The following is a 21,601-nucleotide window of genomic DNA, read 5'->3' as shown; positions in this document are numbered from 1 at the left end:
TCTTGCACCAGGGCAGAGCAGCGTAACTCTGATTGAGTTAACTATGCAGGAGCCACGCAGTGAGATGGAGGGATTGCAGATCTGGGTGGTGAAGCCTGCCGTGGTCCTGCATTATCAGATCCTGATGAAGGGGCAGGGGGATCGGGTTGGCTATCGAGTGGTCCAGCAACGTAATGTACCAGTGTTGTCAGGGCCACGCAGGGTGATCAGGATAGGCGAGCCCTGTCCCTGCGAAGCTTTACGAGAACCCTGTGCACCATCGGGAAGGGTGGAAAGGCGTAAAGCAGGTGGTTCGCCCAAGAGATTAGGAAGGCAACCGATATCGAGCCCAGGGCGAGACCTTGGAAGGAGCAGAACCTCTGACACTTCCTGTTGTTGCAGGAAGCGAAGAGGTCTATGTGGGGAAAGCCCCACTTCTGGAAGATGGAATGTACAATGTCTGGGCGAAGCGACTGCTCGTGGGAGAGAAAAGATCTGCTGAGATGGTCTGCTAGAGTGTTCCGGACCCCTGGGAGGAAGGACACTACAAGATCTATAGAGTGGGCTATGCAAAATTCCCACAGTTGGATCGCCTCCTGACAAAGGGGGGAGGATCGAGTCCCTCCCTGCTTATTTATGTAGTGCATTGCTGTTGTGTTGTCTGTAAGCACTAGAACACAACGGCCCTGCAGATGATGTTGGAACGTCTGGCACGCGAGGTGGACTGCTCTCAGCTCCTGGACGTTTATGTGCAACGCTAGCTCTTGAGATGACCAGAAGCCTTGCGTGCGACGATGGCCTAGGTATGTCCCCCAGCCGAGAGACGACGTGTCCATCGTTAGGGATACTGAGGGCTGTCTTGGTTGGAACAGCATTCCTGCACACACCAGGGAAGGTGTTAGCCACCAGTTGAGGGAGCCTAAAACGCTCTGAGGAATGGTGACAACCATGTCTATGGCGTCCCTGCCTGGGCGGTCAACTGAGGTGAGCCAGGTTTGAAGGGGACGCAGGTGTAGTTTGGAGTGCTTGGTTACAAAAGTGCATGCGGCCATGTGACCGAGAAGGCTGAGGCAGGTGCGGGCCGAGGTCATTGGAAAAGTTTGGAGGCTTTGTATAACCAAAACTAGTGCCCGAAAACAGGGTAGTGGAAGGCAGGCTGTTGAGAGTCTGGAGTCTAGAATGGCCCCAATGAATTCTATTCTTTGAGTGGGCACTACAGTAGACTTCCCTAGATTGATCATCAGGTCCAACCACTCGAATAGGTCTGTGATGATGGCAACATGCCTAGTGACTTGGACCTCGGAGGTCCCGCGAATAAGCCAGTCATCTAGGTAAGGAAAGACGTGTATTCACCGACGACGGAGGAAGGCGGCCACTACAGCCATGCACTTTGTAAACACGTGCGGGGTGGCAGAGAGGCCAAAACGGAAGGACCGCAAATCGAAAATGTTGATGGTGCACCATAAACTGTAGGTACTGTCTGTGCAGAGGGTAAATGGCGATGTGAAAGTATGCGTCTTTCATGTCGACAGCAGCGTACCAGTCTCTGGGATCCAAGGATGGGATGATGGTCCCCAGGGACACGATGCGGAACTTCAACTTCTTCAGAAAAAAGTTGAGTCCGCACAGGTCCAGGATGGGACGGAGACCTCCTTTTGCCTTGGGGATTAGGAAATATCGGGAGTAAAATCCCCTGCCACTGAATTCCTCCGGTACCTCCTCTATAGCTCCGATGGAAAGGAGCGTACGAACCTCTTGCCAGAGGAATTGTTCATGAGAGTTGTCCCTGAAGGAGGGACGGGGCTAAATAAATTGGAGGTGGTATCCAAATTCCACCGTGCGTAAGACCCAACGATTCGAGGTTAATTGGGCCCAGGCAGGGAGGAAGGAGAAAGGTGGTTGGAAAACTGAAGGGGATCCTGGGGAAGGACTGGTGCTCTGCTCTCGGGCGCATCTTCAAAAGTTTGGTTTGGGTCCAGCTGATGGTTATTCTGGCCCCCTTGGGAACCCGACTGACGTCTGCGGTTCCCGCGACCACGCCTTCTGCCAAAGTCTTGTCGTAGTCTGGATGGGGGGTAAGGGCGCTGAGGCTGAGTACGGAAGGACCTCCGTTGGGTTTGCGGAGTATGCATCCCGAGGGAAAGCATGATGACGCAATTATCCTTGAGACTCTGGAGTCTAGGGTCCATTTTCTAAGAGAAAAGGCCCTGTCCATCAAACGGAAGGTCCTGGATAGCATGTTGCAGTTCAGGAGGTAGGCCTGACACCTGCAGCCACGATATCCTCCGCATTGTAATTCCCGAGGCCACGGTTCTGGCCGCCAAATCAACAGCGTCGAGTGAGGCTTGCAGGGAAGTCCGTGCCACTTTCTTCCCTTCCTCCAGAAGCACCTGGAATTCCTGGCGGGAGTCCTGTGGGACCAGTTCAGTGAACTTACCCACCGATTGCCAGGTATTATATTTATATCTGCAGAGCAGGGCCTGTTGGCTAGCCACCCGCAGTTGGAGGCCTCTGGCAGAGTAGACTTTTCATCCCAATAGGTCCATCCATCTAGCCTCCCGTGATTTCGGGGCAGGGGCTTGCTGGCCATGGCGCTCTCGCTCATTCACAGATTGAACGACCAGAGAGCATGGAGGAGGATGGGTATTTAAGTATTCGTACCCTTTAGAAGGTACCATGTATTTCCTTTCCACGCCTCTGGCCGTGGGAGGGATAGACGCCGGAGATTGCCAAATGGTGTCCGCTTTCGCTTGGATGGAACGGATGAATGGCAGAGCCACGCGAGTTGGCGCATCCGCCAACAGTATGTCTACGACTGGGTCTTCCACCTTCGGGACCTCCTCCACCCGGAGATTGATATTTAAGGCGACTCGCCTCAGAAGGTCCTGGTGGGCTCGGAGGTTGATCGGGGGCAGGCCCGATGAAGAAGTACCGGCTACTGCCTCGTCTGGTGAAGAGGAGGACGAAAGACCTGGTACGACTGGCTCATGCAGTGACTCCTATTCCTGAGGAGCATCAGGGTCCGGGAACACCTTAGGGTCTGGCGCCAGAGCCGATTCGTCTGTACTTGCTGGAGGAGGGCGGCTAACAGTGGCCTCTGGTGCGCGATGTTCCGACGGGGCGGAACGAGACGGTACCGTGGATTCGCCTCGGGCCTGGTGATATGCCCAAGGCGTCCAGAAGGACCACTGAGGTGCTTGCTTTGGGCCCTGAGCCTCCTGGAGGACACGGCTATGCGTCTCTGAATCCCCGTAGGCGGCGCTATCAGTGTGTGAAGACTCAGATGGGTGCTGCGATGGCCATGGCAGAGCAGAGAGCACGTGAGGAGGATCCCTGTGCGCGGGGAACAGTACATTGTGTCGCACCGGAGAGCAGTACCGGAATTTGTACCAGTGCCGAGGGTGACCGGGACCTGCGACCAGCGCGGTGCCAGGAGGTCGACCAGGATCATGAAGCTCTATGGTGAGAGCGGCTGTGGCATGAACGGTGCCAGGAGCTGCACCTCCGTCTGGAATATTGGTCCAGAGAGCGGGATCTTGAGTGGTGCCGTGAGTACAACCGGTACCGAGAAGGAGATCAGTACCGGGACTGTGAGCGGCGCCTAGATCAGGACCAGTGGCGAGATCGGGAGCGCTGGCGAGACCTCGATCTTGAGTGCTGCCTGCCTGCGGCGTCGATGGAAGGTGGCCTGACCAGGGCAGGCTCCCATGTTGACGTAACAACCCGCACCGGTGGTGCCGGGGGTTGAGGCAGAGTGGGCTCCATTAGGGCAATGGGTTCCCTTGCCATCAAAAAGGTCTCTGGCATGGTGGGAACGATAAGCTCTACCGAGGCGTGTTCCGGGGAGCTGTCATGCACCGGACTCTATGGTTCCTGCATGGCCGGAATCAAGGGTGCCGAGATTGCCGGTGCTGCGGCAGTTGCTGGTGGCGAGCGGCTCAGTTTCGGCTGCTGCTCAGACTGCGGTGCAGATATTGGAGCCGCAGGAGCTTTGAGCTTTCTGGCACGCAAGGAGAGTTAGCAGTGCTGGGCTGGCTTCTGGGCCGGTGACGGCTGGTGACGGGACGTCTTCGTGGGGCCGGCGCTCTCCAGTGCGGACAAGGCACTTCTCCCCGGCGCAGACTGTGCGGCACTCGGTGCCGAAGACGGAGGAGTGAGGGCTGCCTCCATTGGGAGCTGCTTAAGGCGAAAGCCCTGCTCCTTTTTTGTCCGCGGGTTAAACGACTTGCAAATCCGGCAAGTATCTGCAAGATGGGATTCCCCCAGGCACTTTAGGCAGGAGTCGTGGGGATCTCCCGTTGGCATCGGCCACCGGCAGGCCGAGCACGGTTTGAAACCCGGTGAACTAGGCACGGGTCTGGGCACCAGGAGAGGGGAAGGGGCTAATCCCCAACCCTCTGAACTATATACACTAACTACATTTACAAAAGGGTATTAAAAGTATTAACTACAACTATAAAACTAAACTATATACACAGTAAGTACTAGAACGAGTGAATAGCTAGGGAAGTGGAGATCAGGTAAGCTGCGCTCCACTGTTCCAACGACCGACATGGGCGGTAAGAAGGAAATGAGGAGCAGACGGGTCAGCAAGCGTATATATTCGGTGCCATAATGGCACCACGCCAGGGGGCGCCCAGCCGACCCGCCAGGTGCTGCTCGGGTAAAAATTTAACGACGAATGTGCACGCAGCGCGTGCACACTAATTGGAATGGATATGAGCAAGCACTCGAAGAACTCCCTTTATAGGGATCACCTTCCTGAAGGAAAAAAGTGGGGAAGAACAACTACATTAATCTATGGGTCAAAAACAAACAACAAACATTTAAACAAGAAAAAGGGGAATAGGGTATGACTAACTCACTAAAAGGCTAATAAAAAGGCTACCAGTACAATAATAAGAGCAAGAAAATACTAAGGAAATCGCTACGAAAGGGCTCGGCTAAGGGCTCTATCTCAGGCCAATGTTGGATGAGAAGGAACTGAGGGTGGCTTGGATGCACAGCATTACATAGCAATGCAAAAAGCACTGCTACAAAAATTCTGATCCTAGGCGCAGAGACGCAGACACACCTAAAGCGGAACACCCACAGGAACGCTATTCAAAGAAGAATTTGGAGTCAGCCTGGATAGTTCCTGGAAGACATCTGCTCAATGTTCAGGGGCATTCAAAAAAGCTAAACACATTAGGAACCATTAGGAAACGGATAAATAATAAGACAAATACCAGAAATATCATATTGCCACTATATAAATCCATGGTATGCCCAAACCTGGAATACTGCATGCAGTTCTGGTTGTCCCCATTTCACAAAACATACATTAGAATTGGAAAAATTATAGAGAAAGGTCAAAAAAATGATTAGGGGTATGAAACATATGCTTCCATATGAAGAGATTAAAAAGACTGGGACTGTTCATCTTAGAAGAAAGAGACTTCTAAAGGGGGGGATATGATAAAAGTCTATAAAATCATGAATAGTATGGAGAAAATGAATACAGAAATGCTATTTACCCCTTTACATAACACAAGAACGTAATGAAATTAATAGGGAGCAGGTTTAAAACAAAGAAAGAAGTATCTCTTCACACAACGAACATTCAATCTGTGGAACATATTGCCAGGGACTGTTGTGAAGCCCAAAAGTATAATTGAGTTCAAAAAAGAACTGGATAAGTTCCTGGAGGACAGGTCAATCAATAGCAGTTAGATAAGACGGTCAGGGACACAAACCCATGCTTTGGTTGTCCCTAAGCCTCTGACTGAGGGAAGCTAGTACTAGATGACAGGAGATGGATCACTTGATAATTGCCCTGTTCTGTTCATTCCCTCTGATGCATCCAACATTGGCTACTGTCAGAAGACAGGATACCGGGCTAGATGGACCATTGTTCTGATCCAGTATGGCCATTTTTATGTCCCTTCTACTTGGGCTTCCTAACCCTGTCCATTATAAAAAGGTTGCTGTGGCCGTTTTTGAGCAGCTCTAGCAACTCACTCATTTGCATTAGACCTTTGAAATTCAGCATGGGAGAAAGCCATTTGGCTAGAGAAGTGCTTTTCTTTGTCCCGTGAAATTCCATTCAGATTTTGCTGATACACAAACTTTTGAAAACCATTTCTCTTCCTTCACTTATGTTCTTCAGAACTTTGGCAGCTCACCAGACTAACAGCTGAACACAAATGTTCTAAAGTGCTTGGTTCATGCTGGCATCAAAGCAACAGAACACAATGTACTGGGAACACCTAGGGACTGATGGAGCAGATGTCATGTTGGAGAGAGGGGAACAGAACCACCCCAGGCTCCCCCTAACTACATCCTAGTTGCAGTGGCCCATCCCTCCTTTCCAGGATATCAGCCTTCTCCGGCTCCCAGTTAATGTAGTTAGTCCCTTAAATGAAGTGGTAGATGTGTCTATTACAGTGCTGAAGGTTCAGAGTTTAAACCCCATTAAAGATGCATGACAGAGGGATTGTTACAACTGCACATAGTACAATTTGTTTTTACCTTTTTCTCCTTTTTAAAAGTAGGAAATTACATGCAAAACAATTAAGTATATTATTGAGATTACAAAGTCAAACACTCAAAAATGCCAGATTTACATTTATCTGTGAAACCTTAACTCTACCCCCTTGTGTGTGTGCATTAAGTGCTCTCTCCCTCAAATGGGCAGTGTCAGCTGAGAAGGGTTGGGAGATATGGTCAGATCATTCTGATGGAAGGGCTCAATCAAGCTCCAATCACACAGTAAGTATGCTGGAAAGTATAGCAGTGAGGAAAGAGAAACAATACAAAGAAACCCAGTGAACTCATAAAGGCGGACTAGAAGTCTTGAGAACTATGAAAGCTACATTTCTGAAAGATTAACATTAAGGAATAAGTCTACTAGGTAAAACAACTGATCATACAGCAGAACTTTAACTTAATACCTTTTCTCTGTTCTGCAGGTTAGTCATTGATCAGCATCTACACCACAGCAATGAAACAAATTAAAGTATATTTCTATACCACAAAGATAAATTCATGTTTGTCATATAGCTAGCTAACATTAAGGAAACGCTGCTTATGGTTCTGCAGTTAAAGTTGAGCTCAGTTTTGCACTCAAAGAGATTCAATACCTTTGTTATATATGAAAAAAACACAGGATATCCTACACAAAATTACAACACTTACTCTGGGTACAGAATAATTCCTATGAGAATTTACAAGTCAATCCATTAGTTTAAGCATAAATTTTAATTGAAAATTGGTCCTTTAAGAAATTTAGTATCTGTGTCAGGCCATTGTTTTGTCCCTAATAAGAGAACATTTCACACTCAGACTTCCCATACAGATAAAACTCATTCATATCTCATACATGAGCTGCATCTGAAGTATTTTTTAAAAGATTAATGATCATTTTTGCTATCATTCTTCATAACAGAAAGTACTCATAAACCACTGTTGATGGAGCAAATGTGCTGTTATAGAGAATTGCAGAAAGAACTGCTCTCTTTCTAAATAATTGTCATCTCTATTGCTCTCAATGAGACTGAAGATGTGTTCTTTCATTAAAGATGCCACCACTTCTCACTGTTTCCTAGGGGAGCAAAGCCACGCTGTCTGCAGGGAAAACTGTGGTTCTGAACAGCATAGCACAAATAAGCTAAAGCATACCAGTGAATCTGGTCATAAATTAATTTACAAAAAATGGTTTAAGATGGATACAATATTCTCTTTAAAGAGAATATACATTCTCTATGTTTAACGGCTATTAAGAACATTTTAATTAAAAAATAATTTCTACACAAAAAATTACACAGAGTACATATCAGTAACTAAGAATAAATACAAGTATTGTACATTTTCCAAAACCAAAAAGCATAAACACAAGAAATACAGAGATAAGGCTAACCTTTAAAGAAATCCATATATGCTGAAACATGGAAGTGCAGTTTCATAACTGTGTCATATTGCAATACCATTTGGGGAAGGGCAAGAGAAATCTAACACATTTTAAAGATCAGTTTAATCTAACCTGAGACTAGCAAACACTCAAATACCTTAATCATATGGTTGCTGTATGATATCAATAGGACAGAGTTACAGACTGCAAACAGTCTGATTCAGGATCCTTAAATATAAACCCACTAATAATAAAGTTAGTCATTGAAATTCCTAGCATTATAAAATATTTTGTTGGCACAGGTAAAAATTAAAACAACTTCCTCTTTTGCTATGGAAAATAGCCTTCAACAATATATTACGTACACTTTTGTTAAGAAAGGGCAAGTTTTTAGTATGAATGTCAGAAAAATCTGCTATCCAACAAGGTCTATTAGATTGTGGAATATTCTCCTCAGGGTAAAATGTGGATGATACCATTCAATGAGACATCTAAAACTAGACTAGAGAAATATACAAGACTAGAAAATAGACTGTAGTTAACTGTATATTGGTAGAAGGATGGACTTTGTGACCTATTCCAGCAGGTCTACTTTATCTAACTTCTATGACTACTTAAATTTAGGAGGGTCTTCAAAAAGATATTTCCTATTGAGCATCTTGAATCTGCATGGTTCACTTGAGAAAAAAATAATTAGACGGCTAGATACTGGCACCATCTAGTGGTATACTACGAGGTTAAAAGACAATAGATTTTTGGCCTCTTTAATTTCTAATTCCAGTTTCAAATTCAACTATGGTGGAGACCAGTAAGGAGAGGAGTGTGCCAGATTGCACGCTACAGATCTTTTATCTGGGACATATCTCAAGGAAAAGCATTACTGTATTTGATTTCTTGTATAGAAATACAAATGAGGAAGCATTCTCTAGGCAGCATCCACAAAGGGATTGTCTGTAGGTAGCTTATAATTTGAAAGCATTCGAAATAGCCACAAATTTATCATCACCAGAGAATTTATAGACAAGTGAACTGGGAGCAAATTCTTAGCACTAAACTACCATGACAGGAAGGAGGAGAGAAAGGAATTTAGCTGAAGAGCTTTACAAAGGATGGAATTAAGCTATATCTTTCATTTCAAATTTGACAGACTCCTTAGGCCACTTAAATGTTTGGTTATTTACCACCAAGGTCAGATGTAACATGATTATGTGAACACTTAAATGGGTGATGTCAATTTGATATTCAGTACTTCTTTAGATGTAGTCAGGGCCAGTCGTGCTGGGCAAAGGATTTGCTCCCAATGTAAGGCAGATGAGAGTTCAGTCTTGTGCACGATAGAAGGCAGTACTGAGGCCAGAGCAAAACACCTCTTGGGTCAGAGGACCTCAATACAGAGGCTAATCTTGGTATTCTCAACAGACCTAGAGTCTGCCAACATACAGAGCCAAGAGCCTCAAGCATCTCTTCTTCCTAACAAGGGGAGTGAAGGCACAGCAAAACACTACCAAAATAAGATACTCCATTGCACACACTGGTCCCTCTAAGGAGAGAATGGGAGAACAAACGTGAGCACTGTTCCCTCTAAGCTGCACACATGTGTGCGTGCACACAAATCCCAAACCCCATGCACACAAAAATTTGCACAGAAGACTTTTTTGCACAGACGGTCTGTCAAAAAATAGACGGAACATTGAACATGACAGATGTCAGTCACAATACTTAATATATTATTGGATGACACTCAGATACTATCATGATGAACATGATATAAAACCTATAAAGAATGGAATCGCACGCTGGGTTACCAAGTGGGTCTCATCCAGACACAGACGGCACTGAACATGGGAGTTGGTCTTCGGTATAATTCATGGGTAATAGGCACGTCTCTTAAAACCCTTACAGGGCTCAACATGGTCACGGTGAGGCCAAAGGCTCTCTGTAGAAGGGTGGGCTATGTAAGTTAAACTATTCTATGCTACTGTTTACAAGCTAACAAAAGATTATATGGAAATGTCTACCCTTAAGGCACAAAGGTGAATTCTGTTAACACTCCGCACTATTGGTGAAGGAACTGAGGGGTAGGGGTCACTTCCTTAGAGCGTGCGGCAATGACCTCACTTCACGCAAGCTTTCTTGTGCATACAAGATAGCTTTTCCAGACAGTTCCATAGCTCAACAACAGGAGTGCCATATTCTACAAGTGGGTCTTTGTAAGTTTAACAACAGATCTATTAACAGAACTCTGGAAGTGAGGTATAAGATGGCCCTTCAGCAGATGCTCTGAGCTGGCAGGATGACAAATATGTGATTACTTTAGGGAAAAAGACAGTTACCTTTTCTGTAACTGGTGTTCTCCGAGATGTGTTGCTCATGTCTATTCCACAGTAGGTGTGCATGCTCGCCACGTGCACCAGTGCCGGAAGTTTTTCCCCTAGCAGTACCCATAGGGGGGGAGCGCCCCTTGCAACCTCTGGGGTGGCACCTGCCTGATGCGGTATAAGGAGAGCTGCACGCTCCTCCCACTCTCAGTTCCTTCTCACCAGACAACCTCAACAGAGGAGATGGTGGGTGGGATGTGGAACAGACATGAGCAACACATCTTGAAGAACACCAGTTACGGAAAAGGTAACTGCTTTTACTTCTTTGAGTGATTGCTCATGTGTATTTCACAGTAGGTGATTCCAAGCTATATCTGTAGGAGGTGGGTAGTTCACAAGTTACCAGGACAGAGCACAGCCCTGCCAAACCCGGCGTCATCCCTGGTTTGGGAGACGATTGCATAGTGTGAGGTGAACGTGTGAACCAGCAACCACGTGGCAGCCCTACAAATGTCCTGGATGGGGACATGGGCCACGAAGGTCGAGTGTGCCCTCACAATGGGTGGTGAGTGAGCCCCTGCCAGCTCATAACAGGAAAGGATGCATGAAATGACCCAATTGGAAAGCCACTGAGTGGAAATCGGCTGGCCCCTCGCACGTTCAGCCAAGGTGACAAACAGCTGCGAGGAGTTTCTGAACAGCTTAGACCGCTCAAGGTAGAATGCCAGAGCCTGCCGCACATCAAGCATGTAGAGGCGGCATTCCTCACTGGATGCATGAGGGTTGGGGCAGAGGACCAGTAGAAAAAAGTCCTTACCCATGTAGTAGGCAGAGATCACCTTCGGGAGGAACGCGGGGTGTGGGTGGAGCTGGACCTTGTCCTTATCAAAGACCATGTACAGTAGTTTGGAGGTCAGGGCCCTGAGCTCCGAGACTCACCTGGCCAAGGTGATAGCAACCAGGAAGGCCACCTTCCACAAGACGTGATATCAAAACATGTGGCCAGTGGTTCAAATGGGGGCCCCGTGAGATGAGCCAATACCAGGTACAGGACCCACTGTGGAACCAGGGGTCTAGAATACAGGAAAAGACTGTCTAGACCCTTAAGGAACCAGCCAGTCATAGAAGATTGCGCCTCGCTGGAGAGCCCGGAGAGCAGGAGCCATGACGCCCATTTCATGGACACCATGGATGCCACTGAACGTGCAGCCACATCCACAGCATCCGAGGCAGCCTGCAGGGAAGCCCGAGCTGCTGTTGCTCCTTCCTCCACCAGCGCCCTGAACTCCTCCTTATCGCACTCCTGGAGGGGGACCTCAAATTTAGGCAGGGAGCCCCACAGATTAAATTCACACCAACCCAAGAAGGCCTGATGTTTGCCACTTGTAACTGGAAGCTCGAAGATGAATAAATTTTTCTTCCAAAAGACTCTAGCCTCCAAGAGTCTTTGTTCTTTGGGGTCGGGGCTGGCTGATCCTGTTGTCCCCTGTGGTTGACCAACTCGACCACCAGGGAGTTGGGCGCCAGGTGGGTATGTAGGTACTCATGCCCTTTAGTGGGTACAAAGCACTTGCATTCTGCCTTTTTTGATATAAGGGCCAATGAGACCAGTGTTTGCCACAGGGCATTTGAAATTTTAGCCAGCCCTTCACGGAGCGGCAAGGCCACTCTACACGGTGCCAACAGGGACAACACGTTGAACAGGGAGTCCAAGGGCTCCTCCATCTCCTCTGCCTGGAGGAGGAGGTTTGCTGCCACCCTCTTTAAGAGCTCTTGGTGGGCCCTGAAGTCCTCCTGCAGGATGGAGGGAGGTGGGGCCGAAATCCTCTCCTGCAGGTGGGGCGAAGAGGCCAGTGCGGTGCTTTGGGTGTCGACCGGCACCAGAGGATCCACCACCTGGTCGGACTCCGGGCACGGTACCCAGGATGAGCGCCCCACCGATTCCTTTGCTGAGGGTCTGGAGAGGGAGGCCAACGGTGCTTCTGAAGCTCCAGCCACTGAGTGAGCGAGCTCCCAGTGGGGGCTGCGCCAGAGGCTACAGTGCCCACTGGTACCACTGGGCCAGCCACGATGCTTGGTGCCACTACACCTGCTGTGGCACTGGCGGGGCCGGCTGCCCAGGTTGGCCGGTCTGACCCAAAGAACGGCTACGAATAGAGACCGGGCTGGTGTAGGATGCGCTGTCTCTCACCCGGGTGGAGTGGCGGTGCAGGGATCTGCAACGGTCACAGGACCGCAATCTCTACTTGGAGGACCAATACCGATGGTAATAGCTGCTCCGTGAACGGCCTCGACGACGAGATGCCTGCGGTCGATGCCCGGGGCTGCAGGGCCTTGGCAGAGACTTGGAGCAGGAGCCCGAGCAGGAACGGCATCAACGATCGTGCTGTGACCAACTGTGGTACCGTCTCCAGGAGGAGGACCGACGATGATGTCCGCCACGGTCCGTGGATATCCGCTCTCTGAGGAGGACCAGTTCCATGAGTCACGGACGGACAGAACCCAGCCTGAACGTCTGGTTGGCATCAGGAGTGGTCCATGTGGACTCTGAGCAGTGATCGGCATCAGGAATGTTCCCTTGACTGAGACCAAGCCAGGGGCAACTGCAGAGATCCCAGCAGAGGCTTGCCTTTGGAGTGTGGGGCACCGGTATGGACAAGACATCCCAGGCCGCCTGGAGGGCTTTGGGCATGGACCGCATCTGGACTTCCGGAGAGGCCTGTTCAGAAGGGGCTGGGCTACTCCACTCTACATGAGTCAGAGGCCTAGGGCCCGGTGGGGATCAAGGACTGCCCGACAGGGGCCTAGCCTATGTCCCAGACTTCTCTCAGTGCCGCTATAAAGAGGGAGTCTTCTTGGCCCTCTTGGCGTGCCCCATGGATGGAGAGCAGTCCCGACTGGTCAATGGCACCAGTGGATCACCGTGTACCAATATCACAGTGGCCAGTACTGGCTCGGAGTACCGTGTCGGGGTCAGCGCCAACTCCATCAGAATGGCTCAAAGTCTAATGTTCCTTTCTCTTTTGGCCCGAGGCTTAAACGATTTGCAAATCTTGCACCCCTCGCTGATATGGGTTTCTTCCAAGCAGTACAAACCGTCTGTGTGCTGGTCACTTCTTGGCATAGAATGTCAACAAGAACCACACAACTTAAATCCCGGGGCATGCCCCGGCCCATGCTCACTGACTGACTAAACTAACTACACTAAGTATAGGTACTAAACGAACAAAGAGTTCTGGGGACAAGCTACAGCAAAGCTGGAGCAGAGCAGTTCTGACGCATCTTCACTAGTGGAAAAAAGGAACTGGGGGGGAAGCACGCAGCTCCCCCTTTACTGCGCAAGGCAGGCACCATGCCAGGCGCTCCCCCTTACGGGTACTGCTAGGGGAAAAACTTCCAGCACTGGTGCATGTGGCAACCATGCACACCTATTGTGGAATACACATGAGCAATCACTCAAAGAAGGAATCAGTCTTGTTGCCAAGGCTATTTCGAAAGACAAGACAACAACATCTAATTAGTCCCCAGAGAAATGGGACACCCGAGAGTGAGTGGTCATAAGCTTAGTTTTCACATAACCATGGTTGTACCAACTAACTATGGCCATCATTAGAAAATGCAAGTTTAACAGTAAACATAAGAGTTAACTAAACTAAGTACCACAACAGCAATGAAAGTTATCAGTATTATAAGCACTCTTTAGATAATACACAAGAAGAGAGCCTAAATTTGATACATCCATTCTATAAACACACTTCTGAGATGCAGAAGACATCCCCTGAGGAGCACTGCTGGACCACATTTAGCTCAGATATCCTTCAAAGGATATACTATATATCAGGGGTCCCCAACGCGGTGCCCGTGGGCACCATTGCGCCTGCGGGGGCATCTAAATGTGCCAGCATCTTAACAGTGGTCCCCAACCTTTTTGTCTGGCAGGCGCCAGATGAAGGACCATTGAGAGGCGTCGCCGCCAAAACACCGCAGAAATTTGGCGGTGACACCTCTCGATGACGCCACTTGCTGCCGACAAGCAACGTCATTGAGAGGCGCTGCCACTGAAATGCCACCGAATTTCAGCGGCATTTCAGCGGATGCTCCGCTGCCGCCACGGTCCTTCGTCTGGTACCAGCCAAACGAAAAGGTTGGGGACCACTGCTATATATCTACCTCTCAAAAATGCCTTTAGTAATATTAAAAAGCATATTGTAATATGAAATGCAACATTGTCTCAAGCAACTGATTAATCATGTAATTAATTACATGTTTCTTCAAGGTAGATATTGCGTACATTATATCAAATTTTTATCCTAAGATTATTTCCCAAGATTTCTCCATCTTCTTAAGGGCCCTACTCAACCTGATATAGGACATCTAGAGATCTCAGGTTTGCAGTGTAAAGTGAACAGTCTCAGAATATCAGTGCACAAAGATACATTTCCTAGTGTCCCCAACATACCATTCTTCCTTGAAGGGATTTCATCAAGGAGAGTTTAATTTTGGGGGAGGGGGACCACGAAGGAGAGGGGTGTAGGCAGAGAGCTAATGATCCATTAAAGCCTGGTTATTTAATTCTCTAGAATTGATTCTTTTTCTTTATTGCTCAGCGGCATCTTAAACAGTCTGGGCTGAACAATAAAAATCCACCAACACACAACTGGGTTACTCATGCCAAAGATTTTAATCCTTCTTGCTACTTATATAAAAACGCCACAGGACTACAATCAGAAAGCTCCAGAACACCAAAATTTTATAATTAAAATAATTACCCTTGCAGTAAGTTTTCCCTATGCCAGAAAAATCACCACATTATAACTGCAGTCCTATTAAAAGTTCCAGATGCACTATCTCAAAGTAACACACACAATATGGGAGTCTGGTAAGCTCCCCATAATGGGTGAGAGCCACAATTAAGTTTTCCGTTGACAATAAACCGGAGTTAAGAACCTCCAGCAGACTCCATGGACCCCAAAATATCACTCCATAACAGGGGGGAAAAAAGATGGAGGTATCTACAGGAGCAGCAGAAGCATTGATTTTAATCAGTGCAAATTTTTTAATTAAGATTTAAAATCTTGTTTCAGTTCAGAGCTGTCCAGAGCAATAGAGTAGTCCCCAATTACAATACTTTCTTGAGGCTGTAACGGTCTATCAAAACAGTGACCAAACTAAAAATTCTCTTGAGACTGAGCTATTGTCTATCACTGCAAAAAACTGTACTATTAAATTTATACAATTAAAATACCCATCTGTTACAAAGAATATGTAGTCAAAGACTGTTTACTTCTTCAAAAATTCTTAGTAAACAAACCATGAACTCTTCAAAAGCCAAGATTTTTACAATTAGCTCAATTTTTCAGCCATAACCCCAGATTGTCTTAAAATATACCACTTGAAAAGAGGCACAATTTCATTAACAGTTTTAATAGAAGTTTTAAAACCAAGGCACAATGTTGCTAGAAATGTTTGTGCGCTGCTCACCATCACGCAATCAGTATTTGCAAACAAGATATAAGCACTGTTGTGGCCCATCAACTGTGTAGAAACAATTTTATTAACAATTTATTCACTGTAATATTTATTGTACTTCAGTCACGTGCATGATTTATGCTCTTTACTCTGAGTATCTGCATTATCAGATAATTTCAGACATTTTATCTAGTGACTAAATAGAATAATTTTTCTGTTCATTGCACTGAATAAAGTAGCATCTTATAAAATCCACAAGGACATCAACACAACTTTGATAAGCAAGATATACAGCAATGAGATTTCAAGGCTGCGTCAATGTTCGGTGTACCAGGTTTAAAATACCTGAGTGCAGTGAACCTTTACTTCTCTTAGTACAATCTGTTAAAATGACTAGAAATTTAGGTGTGACCAGGTGAGCAATCCACACTTTTGTAAATATCTTGAAATTTTCTTTATCACTGAATTGTATCAATTTTTATACACAAATATCGCATGCCCTGTTTATAGAGCTCTGTGGTTAAGCTTTGGACAACAGCTTCAAGTACACACACAGCTATTTATCAGTGACAAGTTTTCTTGGAAGAAGGAAAGCCTAAACCGACCCATTTATACAGAATCCAACCTTCCAAATGCAAACCAATGCAGTTCTGTATTCCTGATTCCCAAACAATATCAGAAGAACATTAACAAGACTGGTGAACTGCACTGCTGATAATCAGAATCTTTTAGACAACATCACATCAATTCTACTTAGTGCACCTTACGAAAAGTATAAACAGCAAACAGATAAAAGCTAGGACTGCATTATAATCTAGTCTGACCTTCTCCATAACACAAGCCAAAGAACCTCATCCAACAATTTCTGCAACAAGCTCATACCTATCTGACCTATACCCTATCTTTTAGAAAGAGGTTCAGTCTTGATTTCAAAGACTTCAAATGAGAAATCTACTACTTCCCTAGGTAATTAACTATTAGGATTATCACCTTCACTTAAAAGTTAGTATTTTATTTCTAGTGTGAATTTGTTTACCTTCAGCTTCCAATTCACTTATGTCCAATACAAAAAGTAATACAACCTCCCTACTCCTACTTCAGTAGTACTTTGCTCTCTTTCACACCACAATGCTGTGTGTCATGTTCAATTGTTTATCTATCCTGATCCCTTAAGCCCTTTACAGAGTTGCTGCTTCTCAGGATACAGTGCACCTTTTTATAAATGTAACCTATGTTCTTTGTTCCTAGATTTAGAACTTGCATTGGCTATATTAAAACATACGTTCTAATAAGTCAACCTTACCACCAAGTGATCCACATTGGCCTGTAGACTGACCTCACCCCATTTTTATCACTCCAATTTTTGTGGGATCTGCAAACTTTACCAGCACTTGTATTTTCTTCCAGATCATTGATAAAGATATTAAGTAGCACTGGGCCAAGAACTGAGACCTCTCAGATCCCAACAGAAACACACCAATTTACAATTACTTTTTGCATTCTGTAAATTAGTTTTTAATCCTTTTAATATGAGCTATATTGATTTTATATAGTACTTTTTCCTCCCAAAATTAAAATGACATAAGACTAAGTCAAATGCCTTCCAAAAATCTAAGTATATTATGTCAACAGTTTATTAACCAAACTTGTCAAAAATAGTATTATTTGATTACATCAAAAGACTGATTTTGAAAAGATGTATTTTCAATTAAGCCATGTTGATTAGTATTAATTATGCTACCATCTCATAACTGTTTACTGATTTTGTCCCATACCATTCTTTCAATGATTTTGCCTGTGATTAATGTCAGACTAATCAGTCTATAGCTTCCTGGGTCTTCCCATTTACCCTTTTCAAATACTGGCACAATATTAGCTCTCTCCTAGTCCTCTGGAACTTCCAGTGTTCCAAGATTTGATAAAAATCAACATTAATAGATCACAGAGCTTTTCCATCAATTATTTTGATATTCGTGGTGCAAGTTATCTAGTCCTGCAGATTTCAAAATGAAACTGTTTCTGTTTAACATACTCCTTAGTTACTAACTGAATAGAATGTATTTCATGGTCACTAAGATAAGAATACACCATCCTGTTTTCTTTCAAATACTGAATAGAAATATTTAAATACTTCTGCCTTTTGATTGATGATTTATCATCCTTGTCTAGCATCAGACCTACAGTACTGCTAGAATTTTGTTTGTTCCCAATATATTTAAAGAACTCTTTGTCCTTGACCCTACTGGCCATAGATTTTTTTCCACTTACACCTTTAGCTTCTCTTAGCTGTCTAAAATTTCTAACTGCTGCACTGACTGGTACTTCTTGCTTTCCTCTTCCCTAATGTTTCATTATATAGTACTTATTTTTATTACTTTCACCTCCCCTCCAAAACAGGATTTTTTTTTAAAGCAAATAAGCCTTTCTTGACTACAGAATTGTGCATTTTGAAGCATCTAAAAATTCTTAAATATAATTCTCATTTTTATGTTTAAGTACTTCCTCCCACTCAATTTTAGCACGTGAAGGCTTTTCTCTCTGGAAACTGGCCTTTTTAAAGCACCATGTATACCTACTACTTGATGTTCTATCTGCACACAGCAAATGAAAATAGATATCATAAATTTTCATAAATGATCTGGAAAATAGGGTGAATAGTGAGGTGGTAAAATTCACACATGATGCAAAATTGCTCAAGATTGTAACTCTCTGCCTTCAGCTTTAGAATTAACTAAGGGATCTCACAAGACTGTGTGACTGGGCAACAAAATGGCAGATGAAATTCAGTGTTGTTGATAATGCACAATGGAAAAAATAATCCCAGCTATACATACAAAATGATGAGGTTTCAATTAGCTGTTACCACTCAAAAAAATGGTCGTTATGGATAGCTACCTGAAATCATCTGCTCAGTGTGCAGCAGCAGTCAAAAAAGCAAACAATTATATTTTCTATAAATCCATGGTATACCCACACCTTGAATACTGCATGCAGTTCAGGTCACCTCAACCCCCAAAAGCCACATTAGAATGGGAAGAGATACAGAGAAGGGCAACAAAAATGATTAGGGATATGGAACAGCTTCCATAAGAGGAGAGATCCAGACAACTGCGACTGTTCAGCCTCGAAAATAAATGACTGAGGTGGGGGATATGACAGACCTATAAAGTCATGAATAGTATGGACAAAGTGAATAGGGAAGTGTTATTCACATAATACAAGAACTAATTAAATTCGTAAGCAGCAGGTTTAAAACAAACATAAGGAAATACTTCTTCACAGAACACAAAGTCAATGTGTGCAGCTCATTGCCAGGGAATGTTGTGAAGGCCAAAAATATAACCAGGTTCAAAAAAATACTTAGGTAAATTCACAGAGAATAGGTCCATCAACGGCTATTAGCCGAGATGGTTAGGGATGCAACCCCATGGTCCTGGTGTCCTGAACCTTTGGCAGCCAGAAGATGCAACTGGACAACAGGTGATGGATCACTCCAAACAGCCCTGTTCTGTTCATTCCCTCTGAAGAATCTGGCACTGGCAACTGTCTGACAACAGTATACTGGGCTAGATGGACCACTGGTCTGCCCCAATATACCCATTCTTATGTTCTTATCACTCACACCTGAGCAACCATACATTTTTAGTTCAGTGATCAATTCATCTTTGTCTAAATTAAGTCAAGCACAAATTACCACAAGTTGATTTCAGTAATTTGTGTTCGGAAGTTATATAATTTTTATAATCTCCAAAGATATTTTACAAGTGGCAGCAAGAGATCTCCAGCATATGTCCTCCCAGACTGAAATTCCCAATAATGTAATATTTCCATCTACACACTATAGACAGAAGTTTAAGGAGCTGCTCGTCCTATGCCTTTGTCTGATTCAGTGGTCTATAGCAGACTTCCCTCCCCCCACTACCACTTGTGATTTATCAGTTAATCCTTTGATCCATAAGCTTCCCAGTCCTCTCCTTCAGAATTGTCAATAATTCTAGAGCAAGTAGTGGTATCTTTAATGGAGAGTGCCACTATGTACCATACTTCCCATTGTATCTTTCCTAAACACAGCACATCCAGTGATTTTAACATCAGTCGTGATTGAAACCTGATGTGTTGCATAATACCAATCACATCAAATTTCTTTTCTAATTCCTTGTTTATTCTCACTATTCCTATTGCAACTCTTATTGTCTATGTAATAAAACAATGGAGATTTCCACAGGCGAGGGAAACTCCCTCAAAAATGGAAAAGACTGGACACCTTTAAGGTCTTGTCCATACTTCCAGCAAAGTCTACAGTAGCTACACATTGCAGTGAAAAGCAGGCTGTGTCCATCTTGTGGCGTTTAGCAACACATGGCAAAGAAAGGTTCTGACAGAGGCAATGTAGCAGGGAAAGGTGCTAACAGTTCCCTGCCAGCCTACCCCCAACACACACACACACACACACACACACACACACACTTCCCCACTCTAGAGTCTTTCCCTGCAGCGTGAAAAGGCTTTTATCACTTCCAGATACTTCCACTGAGGCAGGGAAAGGCTCCAGCAGCAGTACACTACACTAGTAAAAAAAATGTACATGTAGGAGGCATTGTGTGGGCATGTAGAGAGCCATGCAGAGTATATACCCAAAGGTTCTCATGTGTTTGCATTCTACTTGCCTAAGCAATGCTCACTGTCTACACTGCTATTTATATAAATGCTAACTAGGCGTGCAATGTCTGTATTCTACGTGCCCATAAGTATAGACGTAGCCTAAGACTCTAGAGGCTCTTAAGTGAAGAGCAGGCTTACTCACTTCATTTTTGCCGGTCAGGTCAGGTCAGGTCAGGTCAAAACCATGTTAGACAGCGTCAGGGGATAGGGAGAGGGAAGATTGGGAAGCCTTTGGTGTATGTACCTCTGTAGATTAGCAGGATGCCCATAATCGATTATTAGCACTCTCAAGATTAAGAAGATACCCTCTTTGATGTTAAACTAGTTTCTCTTGCATCTGAATCTGGAGAATAAAATCACTATACTACCATTCTCCATGTCTAAGTGTTCAGAGTAGCCTAATGCCGCAAATGAGCTAGCGCTGGGCTTGTCTTGTCAGCCAACCATGTTTCAGTGATGCAGACCACATTAGGTGGCCCACAGCTGACGAGTTTGTGGTGGTAAAGAATGGTGACCCCTGACCATGATTCCATTAACATAAGGCAGATGTCTTGAAAATGACATGAATTAGAACAACCTTTAGATTGTTGTAACTTACATCAGGGCCAAAGATCAGTCTCTGGCTGTTAACAGACTTGGGAGAGCGCAAATGCTGCTTTGTATCTGACCCCTTTTCCTGAGGCTTGTGCCAAGCACACATCAGAGATCTGGACAATATTCCTGGTACACATTTAGGTCTCCTTTTCATTTATAATGTCTATTCTTATTCTAGTTGTCATATCCATGCCTACATTTGATATACACTTATGGTTATGTTGTGGCCGGTTTACTTTATTTTTGAACATTTTCAGCAACAGAAGAAATGTGGGAAACAATTAGGTTCTATGTTTGTATATTATTCACATCTGTTCATGAACCAGTAAACATGTTCTACTAAAACACTTGCCCACAAGGTTTCTCTGGGGGAAGGGAAGAACAAAAGTATTCCTCAGTACAATGACATATTACTTATTTTGTTACCAACTTTGAAGCATGGTGCAAGCCAACAGAAAGTGCTGACGTTGATCTACCCAATATTTATGGTTATATTGTGGTGTCATAATCAAATCTGGGTCTGGAAGACACTAGTTATTAAAACTGCTACACAAGTGTGATAAAAAGCCTTACCTTTTGGATAATCTTCCAATAAGAGGTTGAAGTGACCTAACTGACAAAAAAAATCAGACTCGACCTTTCCTTCAGCTTTCAATATCAGAGATTCATAGCAGCGAACAGCCTGTAAAAG

At 44.9% G+C, this 21,601-nt stretch overlaps 1 protein-coding gene across 7 annotated transcripts in view; it reads right to left on the bottom strand.

Moving 5' to 3' along the window:
• Positions 1-21,601, bottom strand: part of KDM6A (lysine demethylase 6A) — a 297,125-nt gene that overhangs the window by 227,782 nt on the left and 47,742 nt on the right. For all 7 annotated transcript variants that reach the window (XM_030576524.1, XM_030576540.1, XM_030576549.1 and 4 more), the window contains exon 3: positions 21,484-21,592. In XM_030576524.1, coding sequence (XP_030432384.1) covers positions 21,484-21,592 — 109 coding nt within the window. The remainder of the gene's footprint in view (positions 1-21,483; positions 21,593-21,601) is intronic.

Source organism: Gopherus evgoodei, chromosome 1 (genome assembly GCF_007399415.2).
Source record: "Gopherus evgoodei ecotype Sinaloan lineage chromosome 1, rGopEvg1_v1.p, whole genome shotgun sequence".
Lineage (NCBI taxonomy): Eukaryota > Metazoa > Chordata > Testudines > Testudinidae > Gopherus > Gopherus evgoodei.
The sequence above is the reverse complement of the archived record's forward strand: the minus strand, read 5'-3'. Positions and strand labels throughout refer to the sequence as shown.